At 49.6% G+C, this 25,379-nt stretch overlaps 2 protein-coding genes across 2 annotated transcripts in view; one reads left to right on the top strand and one right to left on the bottom strand.

Moving 5' to 3' along the window:
• MARCKSL1 (MARCKS like 1) lies at window positions 2,559-4,919 on the top strand. Its single transcript, XM_003356281.4, is given in 4 exon segments — window positions 2,559-2,849; window positions 3,248-3,277; window positions 3,645-3,792; window positions 3,795-4,919. Coding segments are annotated over 4 exon segments (627 nt in total). The 5' UTR covers window positions 2,559-2,762; the 3' UTR covers window positions 4,157-4,919.
• Window positions 5,111-25,379, bottom strand: part of HDAC1 (histone deacetylase 1) — a 35,610-nt gene continuing 15,341 nt past the window's right edge. Inside the window, exons 3-14 of the mRNA XM_013999116.2 lie at window positions 21,975-22,092; window positions 15,277-15,351; window positions 11,926-12,064; window positions 11,326-11,467; window positions 10,179-10,271; window positions 8,474-8,582; window positions 8,252-8,392; window positions 7,104-7,212; window positions 6,875-7,005; window positions 6,480-6,632; window positions 5,965-6,013; window positions 5,111-5,705 (exon numbers count right to left, since the gene is read on the bottom strand). Of these exons, the coding sequence (XP_013854570.2) occupies window positions 5,678-5,705; window positions 5,965-6,013; window positions 6,480-6,632; window positions 6,875-7,005; window positions 7,104-7,212; window positions 8,252-8,392; window positions 8,474-8,582; window positions 10,179-10,271; window positions 11,326-11,467; window positions 11,926-12,064; window positions 15,277-15,351; window positions 21,975-22,092 (1,287 nt within the window). The 3' untranslated portion in view covers window positions 5,111-5,677. The remainder of the gene's footprint in view (window positions 5,706-5,964; window positions 6,014-6,479; window positions 6,633-6,874; window positions 7,006-7,103; window positions 7,213-8,251; window positions 8,393-8,473; window positions 8,583-10,178; window positions 10,272-11,325; window positions 11,468-11,925; window positions 12,065-15,276; window positions 15,352-21,974; window positions 22,093-25,379) is intronic.

Below are 25,379 nucleotides of genomic sequence, written 5' to 3'. Positions count from 1 at the left end.
CCTGGCAAAACCTCCCATCTCAAAGGTCCTGACCACCAGACCTGACCTGCTGAGGCACAGACAGCCACCCACAGGGACACTCACACAAAAAGTAGCCGCTCTCTTGTCCATACACACTCATAGTTACACCCCCAGTCACAGCCCGACACAGTCAGCAACGCAGTCTCAAGGACAGACAGGCCCACGCCCAGAAAGTCTCAGAGAGTCACCAAGAGTCACCAGGCCTCTCTCGCTCTCTCATCCTAAATACAGATGCAGACTCGCACAACCACAAAAGTATACACCTGGTCTCACACACACACACAAACCCAGTCACAAAGTCTCTCTCTCACACAGACAGATACAGAGCAATACACAGTCACACACAGAAAGAAACAGACACACACAGTTGCACACAGGCCCCTGGAGATACAGAACAATGGGCGCATTGTCTGGTCTGGCAGCAGCTGGGGAGGAAGGAGCTGCAGTGTGGACCAAGGAGGCCGTGGGGGCTGCTGTACCACCCCCCACTCGCCCCTGCAGCATCCGAAGCCTCTTCCCTCCTCCAGAAGCCAGATTCAGCTAGGACTTAGATTTGCTGAGGGATTCAGCTCCCAGGTGCCCCCTCCCCAGCCTCCTCTGATGTCTGGTGGGGGGTGCAGAGGCTCCCCTGTGCACCAGACTCCCTTGAGGCTCTGGGGACTCAGGGTCCTTTAGCCCTGATGCTCTCCTCCCGGGACCGTCTCTGTGATTTGCCTGTCATCCCACGGGGCAGCTCCTGGAAATAGGGAGCCTTGGGACCTGCTCTTAACCTCTGACTCCAGCCCCTCCAGGACACACACCCTCCATCCAAGCCCTGCCAGCTGGTGCGGGCAGTGCCTGGCAGCATTGTGGGTTCCCTATTGTGGCTGAGACAGAGAGGCAGGTCACGATGTCCATCCCTTAGTGGCAGTGGGTGGAGAAGTCACTGTCCTGTCAGTGAGCTGCAGTGGGCCATGGTGCCCTTTCCTGTCCCCAAAGCTAACTCTTCTTGCCTCCCATTCTGACCAGGCAGCCCCAGGTCTCAACAGAGAATTCTTCCAAGGCTTTCCTTATAGTTCCCAGCCCCTTTTTGTAGGTCTCTCCAAACTCTGTTACCCGCAGCTACAGGTATCTGCTGTGTGCCCTTGGGCATGTCAGTTTCCCTTTCTGAACCTCTGTCCTAGTCTGTAAAATGGGGGGGGGGGGCACTAATGAAGCCAAGTGTAGCCTTGGAGTGGGGGCAGGGATGGAGGCTACAAGAGTGAGTGCTGAATGTAGAAGCCACCTCCTCTGTGGTCGGACCTGTGGGCGTTCCTGATTTCTTAGGCCCTGAGGTGTCTCCACACCTCATAACCTCAGCCCTCCCAGGAGGCCTTATTTGTAGGAAGGAGGGAGTGAAGGAGGGACGTGCTGAGCTCTGCCTTTGCAACTTTGCTTCCTTCAGCCCCCATCCCCTTCCTCTTGGGGACGGACACACACACATCCCAGCCAGCCAGGACTCTGGGGTTCCCCCTGGTCTGCTCTGGGGGAGTGGCAGGAGATTCCAGCTGGAGCGTCTCCAGCCACCTCTACCTGGCCCCTGACTCCTGGCTCTGTCACTCAGGCAGGGCCGAAGGCTGGCCTGGTAGCTTGGAGGCTGTCCTCAAGGGGCCATTCAAGGCCTCAGGAACTGGCATGATTTAAGGTTTGTTGAATCCCTTCCTGGGCTTCTTCTGCCAGCTTGGGGAGGGTCTCTGATGCAGGGGAGCCCATGACAAGGGAGAGTGTCAGAGTCAGACAGGTTATGTCCTCATCTGTGAGCCTCAGGCTCCTCAGCTTTCCAACCGGGATGGAGATGCCCCTCAAGGTCACAAGACCACCCCAGACAGGACTTTGACATAGATCCAGGCTGAGGGCAGGAAGGGCCAAGGGTGAGCTTGTCTGTGGGGGTTCGGTGTGACTGGCCACCAGAGGACTGAGAAAAGGAATGAGGGACAGCCCTCACCAGTCTGATCAGAGCGACCCTGCAGCGGGTCAGACTTTCCAGGCTGCCCGGGGCCGGCAGGCAGGAACCTGGGCGGGACCTCGTACTGGTCTCCCGGCCTGAGGGGGTGCAGGACCCAGCCCTGGCCCTGCGGCTTCCACGATCACATTCTCTGGAGCATAACTCGGGACCAGCCGGCTAACGAGTCTGGGCATGTGAGTCTTTCGCAGAGTTCTACGAGGACACTGACTGGGCTGCCAGTGCCCAACCAAGGCTATAGGGGCCACTCCAGAAGCTGGGGTGTCCACCCTGAGAGGTGGGCGGTGAGAGGAGAGGATGACTGCCTTCTCCTCTTTCCTCTAGGAGCCCTTCTCCGCGCGGCTCGCGGAGGCGCCCCCCCTCTCCTTCCCACCCTGGACCCCACCTGCCCCGGCAGCCGTGTGGGCTGGGGGGGCCCAGACCGCCAGCGTCTCCCACTGCGCAAGTGGGGCCAGCGACCTGAGCCCGCCTCCGCCCCTCGATTGGGCGCTCATTTAAATGTCCGGCCCCGCCCCGAGCTCCGGGCGCGTATATATGGGCGGCTCGGCGGGCGGCGGGCGGCATTCTGGCGCGGAGCAGAGAGGCGGCGGGCGCAGCCAGCGGGTCGGGCACGGAGCGGGGGTGCAGTCGGTTTCCCCCCGACACCCCTCCCCCTCAGGCGTGAGCCCCACCCCTCCGCCGGCCAGGCCCACCCGACCGAACTATCCCCTGCGGCGCGAGCCCGGGGTGGCTCCGGGCGCCCCCCAGCAGAACCCCCACCATGGGCAGCCAGAGCTCCAAGGCTCCCCGGGGCGACGTGACCACCGAGGAGGCAGCAGGCGCTTCCCCCGCTAAGGTTAACGGACAGGTGGGTGCGTTCGGCCCGGCCCGACCCGGCCCCCTCCTCTCACACCTCGCCCCCTCTAGGGCCCCGGGCCGGGGCCGCGCGCTTTGTCCGGCCCGGGACACGCGGCGCCCCCTCCCCCGCCCGGTCCCTTTGTTCTCGGCGCCGCAGCCCCCGCGGGCGAAGCGAGGGGAGGGGCGGGGAGGGGGCGCCGGCCGGGCCCCGCCGCCTTCTTTGTTCGCGGCCCCGGCCCCCGGCGCTGCCCCCGGCCGCCCCGAGGGCCGCACGGGGAACAAAGGCGCTGCTGGGCCGCGCCAAGGGGGCACCCGGGGACCGCGGGGCGGGCGCCAGGAGGGGAGGGCACTCCCCCCGCAGACCCGACCTCAATAGCCCACGGCCTTTTTTTTTTTTTTTTTTTTTAGGGAGGAGCCGCGGCGTGGGGAGAGCCTGAGGTGGGTGGGGGCCGTTTACACAAAGCAAGAGGCAGGGAAAACAGGCGGTCCAGGTGCGGCGAACAGCGCCCCGGGGCGGCTTCCCGCCCAGTGTCGGCCGCTCGGCTCCCTCGCCCGCCCGGGATCCGCGGCCGCGGGCGGCTCTAGCGCCGAATAGAGAGCGCGCCCCGGGGGAGGGGGCGCCCGGGACCCCAGCGCCTCCTGCCGGCCGCGCCGGTGCGGGGCAGGAGGGGGAGGCTTGACGGGATGCCGGCTCCGGGGGTGCGGCGCAGTGAGTCGGGACCCCGTTGTCTGCGAGAGGTCAGGGGCGGGCTGGGGGAGGGGAGTCAGAGCCCCGGCCCTCACTGCTGTCTCCTCTGCCTTGCAGGAGAACGGCCACGTGAAAAGCAATGGAGACTTATCCCCCAAAGGTGAAGGGGAGTCGCCCCCCGTGAACGAAACAGAGGAGGCAGCCGGGGCCACTGGCGATGCCATCGAGCCAGCACCCCCTGGCCAGGGGGCTGAGGCCAAGGGGGAGGCCCCCCCAAGGAGACCCCCAAGAAGAAGAAGAAATTCTCTTTCAAGAAGCCTTTCAAATTGAGTGGCCTGTCCTTCAAGAGAAATCGGAAGGAGGGTGGGGGCGATTCGTCTGCCTCCTCGCCCACAGAGGAAGAGCAAGAGCAGGGGGAGATCGGTGCCTGCAGCGAGGAAGGCACTGCCCAGGAAGGGAAGGCTGTTGCCACCCCTGAGAGCCAGGAGCCCCAGGCCAAAGGGGCAGAGGCTGGTGCTGCCTCCAAGGGCGGAGACACAGAAGAAGAGGCAGGGCCCCAGGCCACAGAGCCATCCACTCCCTTGGGGCCGGAGAGTGGCCCTACACCAGCCAGCGAGCAGAATGAGTAGCTGGGTGGGGGCAGGTGGGTGACCTCTAAGCTGCAAAAACTGTGCTGTCCTTGTGAGGTCACTGCCTGGACCTGGTGCCCTGGCTGCCTTCCTGTGCCCAGAAAGGAAGGGGCTGTTGCCCCCTAGCCACGTTCCCTCTCCTCTCCCTCCTGTGGATTCTCCCATCATCCATCTGGTCTTCCTCCTAAGGCCAGCTGAAGGTGGTCCCTTGCAGTCTCCCCAGTTAGGTTAGTGATGTGAAATGCTCCTGCCCCTGGCCCTCCCTCCTTCCCTGTCCCCACCCATGCAGAAGGCAGTTGCTGGTTTTCTCCCCCAATTCTTTTCCAAGTAGGTTTTGTTTATTCCCCAAATCCCTGAGCCAGATCTGGGGGTGCCTACACTCCCAAATCCTGAGTGTCCAGCCTTCCCCTGTTGAGTTTCTAGTCTCTCGTGCTGTGCCTAGTGGCACCTGGGCTGGGGAGGACAGAGCCCCTGTCTAGGTTTTTATAAATGTCTTACTCAAGTTCGAACCTCCAGCTTGTGAATCAACTGTCTCTTTTTTGACTTGGTAAGCAAGTATTAAGCTTTGGGGTGGGGGGAGGTCTGTAATGTGAAACAACTTCTTGTTGTCTTTTTTTTTTCCCCCTCCCATTGTTGTAAATAACTTTTAATGGCCAAACCCCAGATTTGTACTTTTTTTTTTTTCTTTTCTAACTGCTAAAACCATTCTCTTCCACCTGGTTTTATTGTAACATTTGGAAAAGGAATAAATGTCGTCCCTTTAGTGGTGCTTTTTAATGAGTGGTCTTCTGGGGTAGGGTAAGAAGACTGGTTAACCTCAAGCCTTGAGGAGGGTTAAGACAGGTAAGTCTGTGGGGTTTTTAGGTTGTTGAGGGGTTGCCCAGATCCTCGTGTACACTTAAGGGCAGGGAAGTGGAAGTGAAATGAACCCAGGGATACCACTAGGAGACAGGCTCAGGAGGGTATAGAAATGTACCATTTTATTACAAAGATTCGCACAAAAATGGAAATAGTATCTCAAAAAGGAACCTAGACTACCAATCTTCACCTGCAGAATTGGGGGAGGAAGAGAGGGCAGGCAGTGTGAGTTTCTTGGCTCACTGGGGGGCAGTGGAAAGGTATGAGAACAGAACCAATCTAAAAATGGCTGATGTTACCTTAAGGAGCCTGAAAAAACAAGGAATCCCTGAAGACCCAGTCAACCCTTCTAAAATACTCGACGAGGGCACCCTTTCAAAGTTATTAGTCACGTCAAGATTTTGTCCTATGGCTGCTTAGGTATATCCCTTCCACCTGTTATGGTTTGAAATTAAGAGGTGGAGAGGGATGGATGGTGAGGCAGCTATTAGAAACCTAACACGTGTGCCCTAGGCTCAGGAGCCTGGTTCCTGTCTAGTCCCTGGGGATATTTATATTTAATATATTTTTATATAAATACACAGAAATAGAAAATATAAAATCTGAGGGGTTGTGGGATAAAGACGGGGAACTTGGCAAGAAGCCAGAATTGGAGAGGTCTGTTCAGGCCAACTTGACCTCCTCCTTGACCCTGTGGAGAGAGCAGAGACTGGAATGAGATAACCCACCCTAGAGGCCTTGAGGCCAAGTATGGGTACAATGATTTCCATAGCGCCCGGGCTGCCCAGGTGACTGCTGAGGGCTGGGGCTTCCTAGCTCTGCCTAGAACTGCAGAGAAACACAGACTGGTCCCTGAAAGAAGCCTTTGTAAGCTGGACCAGCTGTCCCTGGTGGTGGGACAAAGGGGCTGGTGCTCCAATGCCAGGGAGATAAGACAGCTCCTTCCTTACCCTTTGGCTTCTTGCTTCTCCTCCTTGGTTTTCTCCTCTTCTGTGACTTCTAGAATATAAGAGAGCAGGGATGGCCAAGGGCAGCCCCTTTGGAAAGACCCATGGGATCTCCACTTACCCTGAAACCCTTTCCCCAACACTACAGCTGGCTGGACATACAAAAGAGAAAAGCCCATCCCAGCCCTCCAGGCGAGCCCTGTAGAGAACAAACAGGTCAAACCGGTTTCCCAGCCTGCTAGAGCCTGAACCCTGTGGGTGGAGGCAGCCCCCTGGGAAAGTGGGGTGGTATCTGAGAGCCACGCTCCTGACCACCGGGAGCCCAGGCATGTCCCTGGCTCTGGGGCCTGGGAGGGCTCAATCAGCCAGTGAAGACGAATTGAGTTTCATCCTTTCGGAGAAGAGGCCTACAGGAGCTGGCAGGACCCAAGTCAGCGCCCTCCTCCCAGTGTCCTACATAAATTCCTCCTCGAGGGCCTGGGGCTCAAGACCCAAGTCCTGGCCCAACCCTAACCCACCTTTCTTCTCTTCTGGGTCCTTCTCTTTCTCATCTTCTGTTTTGACTCTCTTGGCTTTTTTGAAGTTGGAAGAGTTCTTGCGACCACCTTCTCCCTCCTCATCAGAGTCAGAGAACTCTTCCTCACAGGCAATTCGTTTGTCCGAGGAACAGACTGGGAGGTAATGGGAAATATGGGTGAGAGAGAAAATTCTTTATCTCATGGTCTGCCCAGTGCTTTCCTGCATGTTCCCCAAAAGACATCAAAAGGGAAAGGAAGCTAGACTCCTTAAATTATAAGCACAGGACCTCGAGTTTCTCAACAGGTGGTAGCTTGTGGAGAATGTGGAGCCAGGAACAATGCAGGGAAGACAGAATTGCCTACAGAGTGGTAGGGTGGGGGCCCCTGGGTCTCACTTGAGATGCGCTTGTCAGGGTCTTCTTCATCCTCATCGCCACTCTCCTCTGGAATGGCATCCTCAGGAATGGCCTGCATTTGGACCCCAGGTGCATGGGGCAGCATTCTCAGGTTCTCAAACAGTCGCTGTCTATGGCCAATGGTAGAGAGGTGGCTGGGCTCTGATCAGGGACCAATCAGAGCCTCGAATGTTAAACGAGGGGTGTTGGGGTGGGGGGATATACTCACTTGATCTTTTCCAGGTACTCATTAGTGTTCTGGTTAGTCATATTGGAAGGACTGATGTGAAGTTTGAAATCTGGTCCGAAGTATTCAAAGCAGTCGTTGTACGGAAGCTCTAATTGGGGCAGGGGGTGAGAGAGTCAAGAGATCTGGTGACCATGGGACCCTGAGAAAAGCATCTATAGGTTTATCTGGACCTGTCAGCCCAACTATCAAAGAAGCGTGCCTCCAAGATAGGGTGAGACTTGGGTACCTATAGGATTTCAATTTTTAATTTTTTTTTTCTTTTTTGGCTACAACCCCTTGGCATATGGAAGTTTCCAACCCAGGGACTGAATCCAAGCCACACCTGTAACCTATACCACAGCTACAGCAATGCCAGATCCTTAACTCCAGGATTTCAGTTTTTTAAAAGCGACTCTCCAGTGTCCACTGGAGGGGGAGTGGTGTGTGTGTGTGTGTGTGTGTGTGTGTGTGTGTGTGTGTGTGTGTGTGTGTGTGTGTGTGTGTGTGTGTGTGTGGGTGTGTTAAGGATGTGGCACTGGAGGGGGAGTGGTGTGTGTGTGTGTGTGTGTGTGTGTGTGTGTGTTAAGGATGTGGCACTGCCGCGAGCTGTGGTATAGGTCACAGATGCAGCTCAGATCCTGCAGAGAGAGAGAGTGTGTGTATGTGTGTGTGTGTGTTAAGGATCTGGCACTGCCGCGAGCTGTGGAGCTGTGGTATAGGTCACAGATGCAACTCAGATCCTGCATTGCTGTGGCTGTGGTGTAGGCCGGCAGCTGAATCTCTGATTCACCCCCTAACCTGGGAACTTCAATATGTCAGGAGTGTGGCCCTAAAAAGAAAAAAAGAAAAATTTAGGCAATAACTCATTGTGATCACTCCTTCACTTAACTATCCCAGTTACCCTATAGAGTATTAATTCCAAAAGCATATACAACTGCTGGTAATTCTGTCCAGACCAGAAGCAAAGGGGAGAAAGCATAGGGTCAAGACCCAGAAAAATTGACAGCTATGGTCTGGAAATCACAAGAGGACAGCAGGAGAATCAAGTCAGAAGAGGAGAGGTTGTATGGCCAATGAGAATGGGGCTGTGAACTTCAGGACACACACGCTCCAGCACTCCCAGCCCAATCTGGCCCTGGAGCTATTACCATTAGGGATCTCCGTGTCCAGGGCCACAGCTGTTTCATATGTCCAGCACCGGGCGACATTACGAATGGTGTAGCCACCTCCTCCCAGCATCAACATAGGTAGGTTGAAGCTCTTCACAAACTCCACACACTTGGCGTGCCCTTTAGTGGGAGAAGGGGTGCCAAGTTACAGGAGCACCCAGCAGGACCCTGCCCATCCGTCCCTATGCTACCTGGTCTCACCTTTGATGGTCAAATTGAAGCAACCTAACCGATCCCCAGACAGGGAGTCAGAGCCACACTGTAAGACGACCGCACTAGGCTGGAACATCTCCATTACTTTGGACATGACCTGAAAGGACACATCCTGGTCACGCTGAGCCTCAAGAAAAGCTATTCGAAGTTCAGACTGAAAAGTGGGGGTGCAGCACTATCTTCTGTTACTCATCACCCACTCCTCCTCATGCTGGGTGGTAGAGAGAAGGGAGGACCAGCCTGGGTTTCTCATTTCCCACTGTGTTCAGCCCTCCAATTTGAACGGATCTCTAAGAGCCTTCCAGCTCTAACAATACTGAGCCGAAAATGGCCTCCTTATCAACCCCCAAATCTTTCCCTTTTGCTGCTCTAAGCTCCAGTATCACTTGTTCCAAGAAGCCTTTCTGACCTTTAGTTGCATGTGCTCTATGCTTTTGGTCCTACAGACTTTGAGCCTGATACTGTGAGGAGTCTATTACTTTTTACATCTCATTCTCACACTTTTTTTGGGGGGACCACGCCCATGGCATGTGAAACTTCCTGAGATCAAACCCATACCACAGCAGCAGCCCAAGCTGCTACAGTGACAACACAGGATCCTTAACCTGCTGTGCCACAAGGGAACTCCGCTCACACTAGATTCTTTTCTTTTTGGTCTTTTTGCCTTTTCTAGGGCCTCTCCCACAGCATATGGAGGTTCGCAGGCTAGGGATCCAATCGGAGCTGTAGCTGCCAACCTACACCACAGCCACAGCAATGCCAGATCTGAGCCGCGTCTGCGACCTACACCACAGCTCAAGGCAATGCCAGATCCTTAACCCACTGAGCAAGGCCAGGGATCGAACCCACAACCTCATGCTTCCTGGTCAGATTCATTAACCACTGAACCAGGACGGGAACTCCAACACTAGATTCTAATGTAACTGAGGACACAGACTTCCTCAGAGAGAATTCAGGCTTTTTTGTCGCTCTTACTACAAGGCACATAGTAGGCACTTGGTATTTGCTAAATGACTACCTTATTAGGTTACAACTCTAGTAATGGTTGGTTCCTTGTTGCTTATAGGTGACGATTTAACTACTCAGCAAGGCATTCAAGGTTCCCTTTCCCTTTGAAATACCCCAACAAATATTTCCTACCACATACTTCAGCATTCATCCCCCACGTCATGCTGGCCCACATACTACATACTGGCACCACTGTGCTGCTGCTGGTGTGCTTCCCTCTGCTGAATGCCACCCTTCCCCTCCAGGCCCCACCCTCCTTCACCTGGGCAACTCATTTCTCAATGTCCACTCAAACATCACCACCCCTGTGAATACCCTTTCCTCAGCTCAGGAAGCAGTTTCTCTCTCACTCCTCTGTTCATCCCTCAAAAACAGCACTGACTACATGCTTCTGGGGATGTGCCTGCCTCCCATACCATAGACTGTGAGGTCTTCATGGGCATAGATCTTGTCTTAAATATTCCTGGATCCAACAGAGAGCCTGCTCCAGAGACGGCATCGATAACTATTTGGATGAATTCCGTTCCCCTGACTGGCCGTGCAGCATGCAGACAAGGGCTGAAACACATCTCACTTCCAACCAGCCTCTCAGCAGGGAGAGATTTCTGAAGTATGTTAGGGGGTTGCTACCCCTCCCTTAGATCAGTCCCATCTATAGCCCAGGGTGGTTGGGTAAGCCACTTACCGGCTTGAAAATGGCCTCATAGGACTCGTCATCAATCCCATCTCGGAGCGGGTAGTTAACAGCATAATACTTGCCTTTGCCAGCCCCAATATCCTAATCAAGAGGGACAGTAAAGTTAAAGTAAAACTCAAAGATGAAGCTAGAAGGAAGTTCAAGGATGGGGGCTGGAAGGCTAAGGAAGGAGGCAGTGGTTCTAAGAGAGAGACGCTGGGCCCATGAGGTGGGCCAGGGACAGAGCAGGTCAGTACCATTCCCCTCAAGGGCAAGTCTAGCTCACATCTCTGGACACACCACTGAGGCCATTTATGGGCCAGAGATTTGAATATCCTACCCCACAGCACAAGACCTCTCCCTTTGGACTGGATTAAAGGTGGCTGGGGGCTGGACCACAAAAAATAACACTCATCCCACAACAACCCTTCCCTTGCCAGGGAGCTTGCATGCTCACTCCTCTACCTCCCATTCTCTCGAGAAGGAAAGCAGAAAGGGAAGAATTCTTCAAAACTGTAAATGCTCAATTATTCAAAGGCCTGCCATTGCAAACAACTGAATTAGTGCCACTTTTTCACCCAAGGGCTACTGGTATTGCAAAGTGGCTGGTTTCATTGTATTCATGCTAATAGAAGCAGAACAGTTAAATGAATCAGCTTTGAAGGATTCTTATCCAGAGGTCCATGGATAGGTTTCACTAAGGGGAGGTGCTATAAACTATCTGCCATCAGATGTAAAATTTCATGTACTTTCCCAGGGAGACAGTACAGAGCTTTCAGTCAGATGATCAAAGGGAATGTTAAGAACCCCTGAGATGGTCCATAAAGGTCCCAATTCCTAGCTCATTGGATAGAACCTGAGGTTTCTTAGCCTGGAATTCAAGCTTTCTGGATATGTGAATAGTGTAATGCAACCCGGCTGGGGCCAGGAGGAAGTGCAATGAGTCAGGAGACCCCCATCCCTCCCAAAGCTTCATGTACCATCATTCCTTTCCTCCAGAATAAGAAAGGGAAAGAGATCATAGCAGGTGTCCCAAGCTAGGTTGTGATGTTCTGAACGGCAGAAGAGGCAGGAAGTGGTTTTTGGTGACATGAGATAGGAGACTTAGAGCTGGCAGCTGAGGGTGAGCTGGTTGGCCCCTAAAGGGAGTTCTCACCCGTAGGTCCCCAGTTCCTGGGAAGTACTCTCCATATTTATGAAAGGACACAGTCATGACTCGGTCTGTGGTATAGAAGGCCTCTTCCACGCCATCGCCGTGGTGAATATCAATGTCAATATACAGCACCCTCTGGTGATACCTAGGATCAGAAGGGGGTCAGGGGGTCTGGGGGCTCCTTGGGAGTGGGACGCGCCAAGGGCGCCAGGTCCCAGCTTACCGGGCTGGCTGCCTCCCTCAGGTATCTCTAAGCACCAGAGACGTAGAAACTGGCTGAAGGAAGGTGGAAGAGCGGCAGGGTGTCTCCAGAGGCCTGACCAAGGCGACCAAGTCCAATCTTCCTACTCTACAGCCAGGGTCAACTCCGGCCACACAGGGACACTCTGGAGGCAGGATCTGAGCAGCGCCTGCCCCTATCTTGCCGTGGGCTCAGATCAAATCAAGACCCCGTCAAGAAGAAGATGGCCAGAGACACTCACCGAACACATCCTAGCCAGCACACCGCTAGGAAAAGCAAACTAGGGAGGCAAGCCCAGGGGAGAGGGAAGTGGGAACCTGGCCTAAGGTGCTCCTCCAAGAGACAAGGCCAGGCAGGCATACTTTAGCAGTTCCAGGATGGCCAAGACGATATCATTGACGTAACAGAAGCCAGATGCCTCGGACTTCTTTGCATGGTGTAGGCCCCCAGCCCAGTTCACAGCGATGTCCGTCTGCTGCTTATTAAGTTTCACAGCACTTGCTGGGCGTGGGAAGAAAGATCACAAGACTGTTACCAAGCCAATCTCCCCCTTCCCCCCAGAAGCCAAGAGAGCCCAGTAAGAGGAAGACCTGCCTCTTCAGCTACACTGTACAATTCACCAGCCAGTCCTCTCCCCCTGCCCTATTCCAACAGGGAATAAACATGATACTGGCTACTCAAAAAACTGGTTTTGAAGTTCCTACTGAGGCACAGTGGGTTAAATGTGACTATAGTGGCTCAGGTCACTGCAGAGGCGTGGATTCAATCCCCAGCCTGGCGCAGTGGGTTAAAGAATCCTGCATTACTACAGCTGCCAGGACGAAGTTTCCTAGCCCAGGAATTTCCATATGCCGTGGAAGTGGCCATAAAAAATTAAAACAAACAAAAACAAACTATTCTGTTTGCTTGTTTTCTTTTTCGGCCTTAACCATGACATACGGAAGTTCCTAGGCCAAAGACGGATTCTTTTTTCAGTTTTTTTTTTTTTTTTTGGTCTTTCAAGGGCCACACCTATGGCATACAAAAGTTCCCAGGCTAGTGGCTGAATCAGAGCTACAGCTGCTGGCCTACACCACAGCCACAGAAACATGGGATCCAAGCTGAGTCTTCGACCTATACTGCAGCTCATGGCAACACCAGACCCTTAACCCACTGAGCGAGGCCAGGGATCTAACCCACGTCCTCATGGAAACTATCGAGTTTGTTACTGCTAAGCCATGACGGAAACTTCGGAATCTAGATTCTTATCTACTGCATCACAGCACGATCTCCTTAAAAAACTGTTTTCCAAAATGAAGGTGGTACAAAATGAAGCTACCACAAACTTACTAGTAGGCCTTAAAATTGGTTTAGTGGGTCGTGATTAATATATATTTTTCTTATGTTTTTATTTTTTGATAGGTAAGAAGTAGATTTATTTAGAGACAAAGTGTAGGCCATCTCAAGAGAGAGCGGCGCTGGGAGAAACACACTTCACAGAGAGTCTAGGCCATCTCAGACAGCAAGATGTAAGAGGGCGAGAGGAGTGTGTGTGTATATATATATATATATATATATAATTTTTTTTTTTGTCTTTTTGCCTTTTCTAGGGCTGCTCCAGTGGCATATGGAGGTTCCCAGGCTGGGGTCTAATCGGAGCTGTAGCCACTGGCCTACACCACAGCCACAGCAACGCGGGATCCAAGCCGCATCTACCACCCACATCACAGCTCACGGCAATGCCGGATCCTTAACCCACTGAGCAAGGCAAGGGGTCGAACCTGCAACCTCATGGTTCCTAGTCGGATTCATTAACCACTGTGCCACGACGGGAACTCCTAAGGAGTATATATATTTTTAAATGAGAGAGACTAGAATAAAATTATCAGAATAATAGTAAAGGTAACCACTTTTGTGAAACTGGCTTCAGAGTGAGAGAGGGTGTGTGTGCACACATGAATTCGTAACCTGGATAACAAGTATAATTGTATCTCTTTTTCTTCTTCTTTTTCTTGCTTTTTAGGGCCGCACCTGTGGCATAAGGAGGCTCCCAGGCTAGAGACTGAATCGGAGCTACAGGTGCCGGCCTGCACCACAGCCACAGCAATGTGGGATCCCAGCCATATCTTCGACCTACACCACAGCTCACGGCAACACCAGAGCCCTGACCCACTGAACAAGGGCAGGGATCGAACCCGCATCCTCATGGATACTAGTTGGATTCGTTTCTCCTATGCAACAAAGGGAACTCCCATAATTATATTTCTTACTATGGTTCGTGGTCCAAAAACTTTGAAGACACCAAAGGTAGCTGAGGCTTAAAATTCAAATAGGTCCAAGAAGAAGTGACAGAAATACACACCATGTATGCAGGTGCATTTGTGGGAGTTTAACAGCAGTAAAACATACAGCAACCTGAATGGACTGATTATGTCAACTGAAGTTGGTCCATAACATAGAATAATCATGTAGCCACTAGAAATCATGCTATACGTTATTACAGATAGAGAAATTTTAAAGATCTACTAAGTAAAAAATGTAGGCACAAAACTATACACATACAATGTCACATTTTTTTTTGGTAAAATATAGACGTATGTTATGTCCAGATTTAGGCACACACAAAAAAGAATAGATGTACAAATAGCAAAATGGTAATGAGAGCCAATCCATAGACAGTGTGACTGTAGGCAAATTTTTTTTCCCCTGCGTACTTCGTTATTTTCTGAGATTATATTGGGAAGTGGCAGGAAGAGAAGAGGAGAGAAGGCAATGATGATAGAAAAATAAATATCTGTGAAGAAAGGGCAGCAATGAGATCCTGCTGTATGGCACTGGAACCATATCTAGTCACTTATCACGGAACATGATGGAGGATAATGTGAGGAAAAGAATGTATATACTATGTACGACTGGGTTGCTCTGTTGTACGGTAGAAAACTGACAGAACACTGTAAACCAACTATAATAGAAAAAATAAAAGTCATTAAAAAAAAAAAAAAAAAAAGGAGTTCCTGTCGTGGCGCAGTGGTTAACGAATCCGACAAAGAACGATGAGGTTGAGGGTTCGATCCCTGGTCTTGCTCAGTGGGTTAACGATCCGGCATTGCCGTGAGCTGTGGTGTGGGTTGCAGACGAGGCTCGGATCCTGAGTTGCTGTGGCTCTGGCGTAGGCTGGTGGCTACAGCTCCGACTGGACCCCTAGCCTGGGAACCTCCATATGCCATGGGAGCGGCCTTAGAAAAGGCAAAAAGATAAAAAAAAAAAAAGAAAAAGAAAAAGAAAGAAAGAAAAGAAAGGGCAGAGCAATCCTGGAGGCAATCTAGAAGTTACAAATGGAAGTGGGAGATATGTGGGGAGTATATCCGACCTCTAAAGGTAATTACCATGCTCTTTTGTAAGACACAGATGATGACACTTCCCATTTTTACAGCACTTTGCAGTTCACAAATTACTTTTATGTACAGCATCTCGACAACCTCCTGAGGTCTGCAGGGAGTTCCTATATATAGGATGTCTTGGTAGGAGAGGACAGTCAAGGACACCTGTCTGTACCATGTCAGATTAAACCTGGGCTGGGACTGAACCAGAAGGACATTTTAAAGACCTAAAGTAAAAACCCAGAGGATCTTTTAACATGTTCACAGTCCACCCTCACTGGGAAAGCAGCTTCAAAGACAAGCCTCACGAGTACAACCCAGCCCAGCCCTTGAGGAGGGATGTATGTTCCTTACCCACAGAGCCACCAGCAGACAGCTGACAGAACTCAAACAGGCCATCAAACACCGGACAGTCCTCACCAACGTTGACTTGAAAAACATAAGCAAAAGGTTAGTGTTCCACAATTTCCTTTAATTTTTGTTTATATGTTTATGACCTGATGGAAAAAACACAGAATCTGGATTCAGAAGGCCTGGGTCCTAGTCCAGGCTCTACTACTTCCTGGCTGTGTGACTAGGTTCAGTCATTTAACATTCTCCCCACCCAGCTGTGCCTGTGGCATGCAGAAGTTCCCAGGCCCAGGATCAAACCTGCACCACAGCTGTAACCAGAGCCACAACAGTGACAATGCTGGATCCTTAATCCACTGAGCCACAAGAGAACTATGTCATTTAACTTTCTTGAGCTTTAGTTCATTATCTATAAGAAGTCATAATGACATCTACACCTCACGCAACTGTTGAGAAGCCTGATAAAAATCTTATAAGGGGAAGCATTTAGCAAGTAAGGACTCAGAAAAATGTAGGTTCATTCCAGAGGGAGAAAAATTTAGCCTCTTATTCCAGCCTGGGTTTGTTCCTGGACCTCACTCCGGCTGGAAATAAGGAACAAGAAAGTGAAGAACAGAGATCTATACTATCATCCACTGGATGCTTAACAAAGTGCTGGACACTATGGTCAGTGCCTTTTTTTTTTTTTTTTTTTTGCGTTTTAGGGCTACACCTGCAGCATATGGAGGTTCCCAGGCTAGGGGTCCAATTGGAGCTGCAGCCACCGGCCTACACCACAGCCACAGCAACGCAGGATCCCAACCGCGTCTGTGACCAACACTACGGCTCACAGCAATGCCAGATCTTTAACCCATTGAGCGAGGCCAGGGATCGAACCTGCAACCTCATAGTTCCTAGTCGAATTCATTTCCACTGAGCCACGATGGGAACTCCTGACACAACCTTCTGAAGCAGGATTTGGTCCTATTTTATAAATGGGGAAACAGGCTCAAAGAGGGGAACTGCCAGTAAATGGCAGAGGTGGTATTTAAGGATTGGTCGATCTGTCGATCTGTCCTAAAAGCCTAGGAAAATATATTCTGGCCTTTTCCCCAGTAATTTCACACACCCAATCTCATTTGACCCTCCTAACAACCCATAAAAACTGGACAAGACAAATATCAACCCCACCGTGCAGAGGAACAAACAGATGCGGAAAAGTTAAGTGACTTGCCCAAGGTTACATAACCAGGCAGTGGCAGAACCAGAGTTCAGGTGTCTTGACTCCCACAGTCCAGTGCTCTTTCTACTACACCTAGTGACAACTGGAGGAAGGTTATTTCAGGCCTGAAGGGGTAAAAGTACTAACACATAATGTGGAAACATATGCAAATAACAATGCAAATAGAATGAAAAACACAGGAAGGGAAGCACACCTGAAGGTTGTAGCCTCAGAGCTAGAGAGGAACCTTATGGCTCCAAGACTCCTCTCACAGAAAAGGAAACTGCTGAAACATCAATGATACATAGAAGTTAAAGGCAGAGGTTGGCTAGATCCTTGTTCTCTTGTCCCAACCTTCCCACTGCCCTCGCTATGATCAACAGGGGTTCTCAGAGTAGAGCAAGGAGGATGGGCCCTAGGATGAGGAGGGCAGGAGCTCAGCCTGGACTGTGGTGACCTCTTAAGATACAGCTGGGAGTTCCCTCTGTGGTACAGTGGGTTAAAGGATCCAGCATTGCCACAGCTGTGGCTCAGATTCAAATCCTGTCCCAGAAACTTCCACATGCCATGTATGCAGCCATTTGTGTGTGTGTGTGTGTGTGATGGCTGAAGCTCAAGGTTTGCCCTAACCACAAGAGTTACCAACTCTGGCACTGTCCTAAACTGCCCTAAACTTGCAGGGTGCTCTGACCTGCTGCACTGCCAAGAACAGTACTACGAGGAAGTGTGACACGCATAAGGAGGTGAGCAGTGGGTGGCTCTCTCCCTCACTTTCCAGGCAAACACTGGGAGGCTGTGTCAATAAGAACTTTGGTCCCTGAGGCCAGGCTATTTATTTATCCATTGGCAACTGATTTCCCTCTCTGACTGCTTTCTCCTTCAGTGGGTTCCCAAAGCTTTGTTTATATTCCTATTTAGGATGGCCCGCAATGGGAGAAATTTTTTTTTTTTTTGCCTTTTAGGGCTGCACCCTCCGAATATGGAAGTTCACAGGCTAGGGGTCGAATCGGAACTACAGCTGCTGGCCTACGGCACAGCCACAGCAACGCCAGATCCAAGCCGCATCTGCAACATACACCACAGTTCACGGCAATGCCAGATCCCTGACCCACTGAAAAAGGCCACGGATCAAATCTGCATCCTCATGGATACTAGTCGGATTTGTTTCTGCTGCGCCAGAATGGGAACTCTGAAAAGTGGTATTTTTAAAACGAGCAAAAGTATCTTCCCTCGGCCCCAAACTAACACGTGGCTCAAATGGCCAGCCCAATATTCCCAGCTCAATGGAGCCATGTGATTACAGATGGAAAGGGGGTAAAATAGGAGAGCAAACCCTCACCTGCAGGACTTTTCAAAGAGTTTTCCTTCTTCCCATTATATGTACTTTTCTCATTCTTAGGCTGGCTTTACAATGAAGGGAAGCAATACTGGGTGAGAGATGGGGGAGCAGACATAGGCTGAGAAGGCAGTAAGAAGCACGCTGCAGAAAGAGATGCATGGGATTCAACACTGATTTCAGGATCATGCTTATACCTTGGTGGTGGTGGTAACGGGGTAGAGAGGGAAGCAAAGAGAAAGGGCATGTATTCAAGGAAAGGTGCCCAGGAGGGCTTCAACTACACTGGTAAATGTTTTCTTTCTTAGCCTGGTTGTGGGGACATGGATATTCATTACATTATTTTTATATGTTTTAATGTGCTTTACACATTTATATGAAACATATACCAAAATATTCCATTCTAGCAAGTTCCCATGTGGTGCAGCACATTAAGTTTCCAGTTTTGTCACTGTGGCTCAGGTTGCTACTGTGGTGGGAGTTCGATCCCTGGCCCGGGAACTTCCGTATGCCGCTAGAGCAGCCAAAAAGAAAAAATAAACAAAAAATTAACATGGATGAGAATGTCTCCAAATTGTACCAGCATAGGACTTCCCTTCGTGGCTCAGCAGTTAATGAACCCAACTAGGAACCATGAGGATGTGGGTTCAATCCCTGGCCTTGTTCAGTGGGTTAAGAATCTGGTGTTTCCATGAGCTGTGGTATAGGTCACAGACATGGCTCAGATCCCACATTGCTGTGGCTGTGGTGTAGGCCGGCAGCTACAGCTCTGATTCAACTCCTAGCCTGGGAACTTCCATATGTCTCGGGTGTGGCCCTAAAAAGGCAAATTAAATAAAAAAATAAATAAATTGTAACAGCATAAACCCCTTTTATCATGCTTCTACCATGAACCTCATGTTCTGACAGACTATCTGCCAAAAAAAATTGCTGCATTTATTCATGTTCCCTCTTTTTTTGCACCACACCCATTCCCGGCCCAGGAATGGAACCTGCACCACAGCTGCAGCAACAATGAATCCTTAACTGCTGCACCACAAGAGAATATCCTTCATGTTCCCTTTCCATTGATTTTTTTTCCTTTTTTTATGGCTGTACTCACCGCATATGGAAGCTCCCAGGCCAGGGATTGAATCCAAGCAGCGGCAATGCCAGATCCTTAAATCCACTGTGCCAGGCAGGGGAACTGAACCCCTGCCTCCGTATCAGCCCAAGCCACTGTAGTTGGATTCTTAACCCACAGCACCACACCAGGAATTCCATTTTTTTTTTTTTTCTTTTTAGGGCTGCACTTGCAGCATATGGAAGTTCCTAGGCTAGGAGTCAAATTGGAGCCGAAGGTGCCAGTCTATACCATAGCAACTCGGGATCCAAGCCACATCTGCGACCTACACCACAGCTCACGACAACACCAGATCCTAATCCACTGAGTGAGGCCAGGGATCAAATCTGTATCCTCATGGATACTAGTCAGGTTTATAACCCGCTGAGCCACAATGGGAACTCCTCCCATTTTTAATTATTAAATATTAGGCCAGAACTTCTGATAAAGATTCTCAAAAGTCTCAAAGTGACCACAAAGCATTTCATTCTAAAAGTTCCCACTGTGTTGGAGTTCCCATCGAGGCTCAGTGGTTAACGAATCCGACTAAGAACCATGAGCTTGCGGGTTTAATCCCTGGCCTCACTCAGTGGGTTAAGGATCTGGTGTCGCCGTGAGCTGTGGTGTAGGTTGCAGACCTGGCTCTGATTCCGTGTTGCTGTGGCTCTGGCATAGCCCGGCGGCTACAGTTCCAATTTGACCCCTAGCCTGGGAACCTCCATATGCCGCGGGAGCGGCCCTAGAAATGGCAAAAAGACAAAATAAATAAATAAATAAAATTTCCCACTGTGGTGTAACTGGATTGCCAGCAACTCTGCAGTCTGATTCTTGGCCTAAAGTGGTTAAAGGATCCGCGTTGCCACAGCTATGGCACAGGTCACAAATGTGGCTCAGATCTGATTCCCTGGCCTAGGAACTTCATATGCCTCAGAGTGGCCAAAAAAGAAAAAAAAAAAAAAAAAAATTACATTCTAGCCAAGAGCAAGGAAACCTGACTTATTTGGTCTTACAACTTCCTAGGTTAGGTATTGATAAATATTGAAAATGAGGTCAGCTCTTAATCCCTGTTATTGTCTCCACAGACACCTGCAATCATAAAGCACTGCACTAAGTGCTATCTCTCTGAATCAAGTCAGGAAAGTGCCTTGAAGTCCTTAGAGAGCCTCATCCCTCCTACCCCCACCTTCAATGAGAAAAAAAACTCAGACCTATTTTTTAATGCATAACTTTAGAATGCTGGTTTGAGGAAAACTAGAGCAAACCAGGAGCCAGAGCCAACCTGTGCACTCCTGAGGGCCTAATATGTCGTCTGCCTTGACAGACTGAAAATAACAAAAGCAGTAAGTCATAAGAGCAAAAGCTACTATTCACTGACAGTTGGTGTTTTAAATATATTATCTTACGTATCCCCTCAACCTCCATTATGCAATAGGCACTCCTGTCTTCCTTTTATTTTTATTTATTTTTGAGCCACCCCTGTGGGATGTGGAAGTTTCCAGGCCAAGGATGGAACCCATACCACAGCAGGGACAACACTGGATCCTTAACTCACTGAGTCATAAAAGAACTCCCTTGACTTTTTTTTTTTCTTTTTTAGCCACCCTGAGGTGTACAGAGTTCCCAGGCCAGGGATCAGATCTGAGCCATAGTTGCGACCTATGCTATAGCTGTGGCAACGCCGGATCCTTAACCCATTGTGCCAGGAGGGGATCAAACCTGCGTCCCAGCATTCCCGAGACATCGCCAATCCTGCTGTGCCACAGCAGGAAAGACAAGGCTCAGAGAGGCTAAGGGGCTTAATCAGGAACACAAATCTAAGTGGTAGTGCAGGATTCAAATCAAGACACCAAATCTCATTCTCTTGCTTCAGTATCAAGCTGCTTCTCTAATGAGAGCCCTCTCTGCTAAGAGTGGAGCCTGATCACTAGCCTATATAAGTTTAGGGCCTAAAGTCCCTAAAGCAAAGGAATTTCTCACCCTAGAAGGAAATAAGACCCTGCCAATTCAGGGAGTAAATATCTCACTTAGATGGGACAGCAGCTCCTGGAGTTGTAGGGAGCAAAGAAACTTAATGCTTCAAAAAAGATTTCTATGGTTCTGTAGTCATTACCACTGCATACTTATTGTAAACAAATAACTTTCTGCCTTGGGAATCAGACTACCTTGTGGCCAATAGCAACAAAACAAGTGCCACCAAGTTGCTGATATTTGGAATAAGTTATCATAAACTAATCAAAACCACCTCTGGATAATATTGTTACACTGTTTTATTTATTTATTTTATTTTTGTCTTTTTAGGGCCGGACCTGAGGCATATGGAGGTTCCCAGGCTGGGGGGCGAATTGGAACTGCAGTTGCTGGCCTACACCACAGCCACAGCAATGCCAGATTGGAGTCGTGTCTATGACCTACACCACAGCTCAGGGCAATGCTGGAGCCTTACCCTACTGAGTGAGGCCAGGGATCAAACCCAAGTCCTCACGGATTCTAGTCAGATTTGTTGCCACTAAGCCAGGACAGGAACTCCTCTTCCCAAATTTGAACATATTCTACCCCTACAGCTAAAATAATCCCCATAATTGCTCTAAACTGAGTTAGGCTTCTGTGATGAGACCTGCTCTGAGTTTCAAGGCCCAGGGGGCAGGGGCAGAATCAAAGATTATATCATCTAGAGTCTGTCCTAATACTAACAAAGTGAGAGCAATTGAATGGAATGACCTCCAGCCCATTTTACAAAAGAAAAATCTGAGGGGAAGTCAGAGCTGGGACCTACATCGCCTGTGTTTACCTCCCAAGTGGGTGCTTTCTCCATTACAATAATTACAGTTTTGGGGGGACAGTGTTAGTGACCCTAAATGGACAAAGTTCAATCTCTTCCTTATAATCAGAAAACAAAGAAAACCAGACGTGAGAAAAAAGAAGCGCTCTGGCACCCTTAGGAAGCCGTGGAAATCAGGTACCAGCTAAATGGGGGGTACAAGGGAAGGTCAGGTAAGCCTCTCTGACTGAAAAGGAAATCCACCTGCAGGCTTGAGAGCAGGGAGGGAACGGAACGGACTTACATCTCTGCATTTGCTTGCTGTACTCAGACATGTTATCTGGGCGGATGGAGCGCAGGAATTTAATGTAGTCATCACTGTGGTACTTGGTCATCTCCTCAGCATTGGCCTTGTGAGGGCGCTAGAGCACACAGGGGGAAAAAAGCATGTTATTCTTGACCGCTGCCACCTTCACTCAGCGTTGAGCTACCCTGCCTGCACCTGGTAAAAAGAAACTGCTAGTTAGATTCAGGCCTCAAGAAATTTACAATCTGGTTAAACAAGTGAGATTATCAAAGGAGGAGTTCCCCTCGTGGCACAGCAGAAACGAATCTGACTAGGAACCATGAGGTTGCAGGTTTGATCCCCGGACTCACTCAGTGGGTTAAGGATCCAGCGTTGCCATGAGCTGTGGTGTAGGTCCCAGACTTGGCTCAGATCCCGCATTGCTGTGCCTCTGGCATAGGCCAGCAGCTGTAGTTCCAATTTGTACCCTAGCCTGGGAACCTCCATATGCCTTGCATGCAGTCCGAGAAAGCAAAAACAAAACAAAACAAAAAAATCAATAAATGAAAATAAAAAACTGTTTCAAGGAAGTTCCCTCGTGGTAGAGCAGGTTAAGGATCTGGTGTTGCCACAGTTGTGGCACAGGTTGCAACAGCAGCACGGGTTCAGCCCCCACAAAAAAAAAAAAAGGAAGAAAGAAAGAAAAAGGTTGTTTTAGGTGGGTTTTTTTTTGGTCTTTATAGGGCTGCACCCACAGCATATGGAAGTTCCCAGGCTAGGGGTCTCCCACTGGCCTACGCCAGAGCCACATCTTCAACCTACACCACAGCTCATGGCAATGCCAGATCCTTAACCCACTGAGTGAGACCAGGGATGGAAACTGCGTCCTCATGGATATTGGTCAGATTCATTTCCACTGAGCCAGGACAGGAACTCCTGTTTTGAGGTTTTGTATTTGTTTTTTTTGTTTTGCTTTTTTTGTTTTGTTTTGTTTTGTTTTGCTTTTTGTTTTGCTTTATTCGAGGCATGTGGAGATTCCCAGGCTGGGACTGAATCAAAATTACAGCTGCTGGCTACAACCACAGCCACAGCCACAGCCACACCAGATGTGAGCTGCGTCTGCAACCTATACCACAGCTCATGGCAACACTGGATCCTTAACCCACTGATTGAGCCCAGGGATCGAACCCCCAACCTCATGATCTCTATAGTCATATTCATTTCTGCTGCGCCACAACAGGAACTCCCTGTTGTAAGGGTTTTGTTTGTTTGTTTGTTTTGTCTTTTTGTCCTTTTTTTTAGGGCCAAACCTGCGGCATATGGAGGTTCCCAGGCTAGGGGTCTAATTGGAGCTGTAGCCGCTGGCCTACACCACAGCCACAGCAACGCTAGATCCAAGCCAACTCTGCAACCGACACCAGAGCTCACGGCAATGCTGGGTCCTTAACCCACTGAGTGAGGCCAGGGATCAAACCCACAACCTCATGGTTCCTAGTCAGATTTGTTTCCACTGTGCCATGACAGGAACTCCCCTGTTTTAAGTTTTTAATTGTGGTAGCAAGTCTATCTCTTGAGCCTCAATTTTCTCATTTACTAAATAGTGGTAGCAATATTTTCCTCACAGGGAAGTTGTGAGAATTGAATGAGACTGTAAAATCTCTTTATAAATTGGAAAGGGCCTTATAAATGATTACTTTTTAATATGAAATATAACAGTACATAATTATAACCCAAATGGCTCTAACAAGGAAGAAAGGATGACTAGTAATAACTGAAATAAATGGGAAATCCTTTATAAATCATCATCATACCAACAATTCCTTTTTCTTTCTTTGCTTTTTAGGGCCGCACCCATGGCATATGGAGGTTCCTAGGCTAGGGGACAAATCGGAGCTGCAGCTGCTGGCCTATGCCACAGCCATAGCAACACAGGATCTGAGCCGCATCTGTGACCTACGCCACAACTCATGGCAACGCCAGATCCTTAACCCACTGATTGAGGCCAGGGATCGAACCTGAGTCCTCACAGATGCTAGTCAGATTCGTTTCCACTACGCCACGACAGGATCTCCCGTGGTTATCCCAACATTCTGATTCAACCTTTCCTCTTTAAAAAAATTATCCTCCTCTCGGAGTTCCTGTTGTGGCTCATCAGGTTACGAACCTGACTAGTATCCATGAGGATGTGGGTTGGATTCCCAGCCTTGCTCAGTGGGTTAAGGACATGGCATTGCCATGAGCTGTGCTGTAGGTTTCAGATGTAGCTCTGATCCCACACTGCTGTGGGTGCAGTATAGGCTGGCTGCTACAGGTCTGATTCGACCCATAGCCTGGGAACTTCCATATGCCTGGGGTGTGGCCCTAAAAAGCAAAAAGTAAAACAATTCTTTTCCTCTCATCCCTTAAAAGTGGGTCTCCTTCAAAGATAAATCTCTTCTAACTACCAATACTTTTATACTTTATAAAGCATTTTCAGTATAGCTAATATTAATTGTTTACTCTATGCCTGTCACTGATTCTTACAACCCTTTAAAGTTCATACTGTTAGTATCTTCACTTTGCAGAAACTGCAGCAGAGAGGAGTGAAACTTAATTTGTCCAAGGTTACACAGCTAGTAAGCTGGAACGGGAACCCAGAGGTTGACTCTAGGTACTTACTCTCATTTAGTCCTCACTTACAATGAGGAATATTAATACTGAAAGATAGATACTATATATAAAAAAACACTCATAGTGAAAAAAGCAAGAACTGGCTCCAAATATGAAGTTGTTTTTACTACACTAAATCCTCTACACTCTTGGCAATATTGTCAAAGCATCTAGATAGGTGACTCCCAGACTCTCACTCCACCCTGATCTCTGTCCTGAGCCTCAGATTCACAATTCCAACAGCTTCCCAGCCAGCTCCCCTCATGAATCCCAGAAGTGCTTCAAATTCAACTGGACATAACAACTTGTTGAGAACCTAGAGGTGTTCAAATTTAACTTAACTTCCAGAACTTCTCTTAGGCTATTTTTGTTAAGGATACCAACATCCAGGAGTTCTCACAAGCTTAGCAGTAACGAATCTGACTAGTATCCAAGAGGATGCGGGTTCAACCCCTGGCCTTGCTCAACAGGTTAAGGATCTGGTGTTGCTGTGGCTGGGGCATAGGCTGGCAGCTACAGCTCCAATTTGACACCTAGCCTGGGGACCTCCATTGCCACAGGTGCAGCCCTAAAAAGCCAAAAAAAAAAAAAAAAAAAAGATACCAACATCCACTCTGGCTGAAAACCTAAGTGTCATCTTGTCCTTTCTTGCCTTCATTTCAATCCATTGCCAATCCCGTTCATTTTACTTCCATAATCTTGACTGTATCCACCACCTTATTGCTCCTATGCTCTTCTTGCCAAGGTTTCCTATTCTCCCCACCATCCACTCAT

This window comes from Sus scrofa, chromosome 6 (genome assembly GCF_000003025.6).
Source record: "Sus scrofa isolate TJ Tabasco breed Duroc chromosome 6, Sscrofa11.1, whole genome shotgun sequence".
Classification (NCBI taxonomy): Eukaryota; Metazoa; Chordata; class Mammalia; order Artiodactyla; family Suidae; genus Sus; species Sus scrofa.
This window is presented reverse-complemented; position numbering and strand designations above follow the sequence as displayed.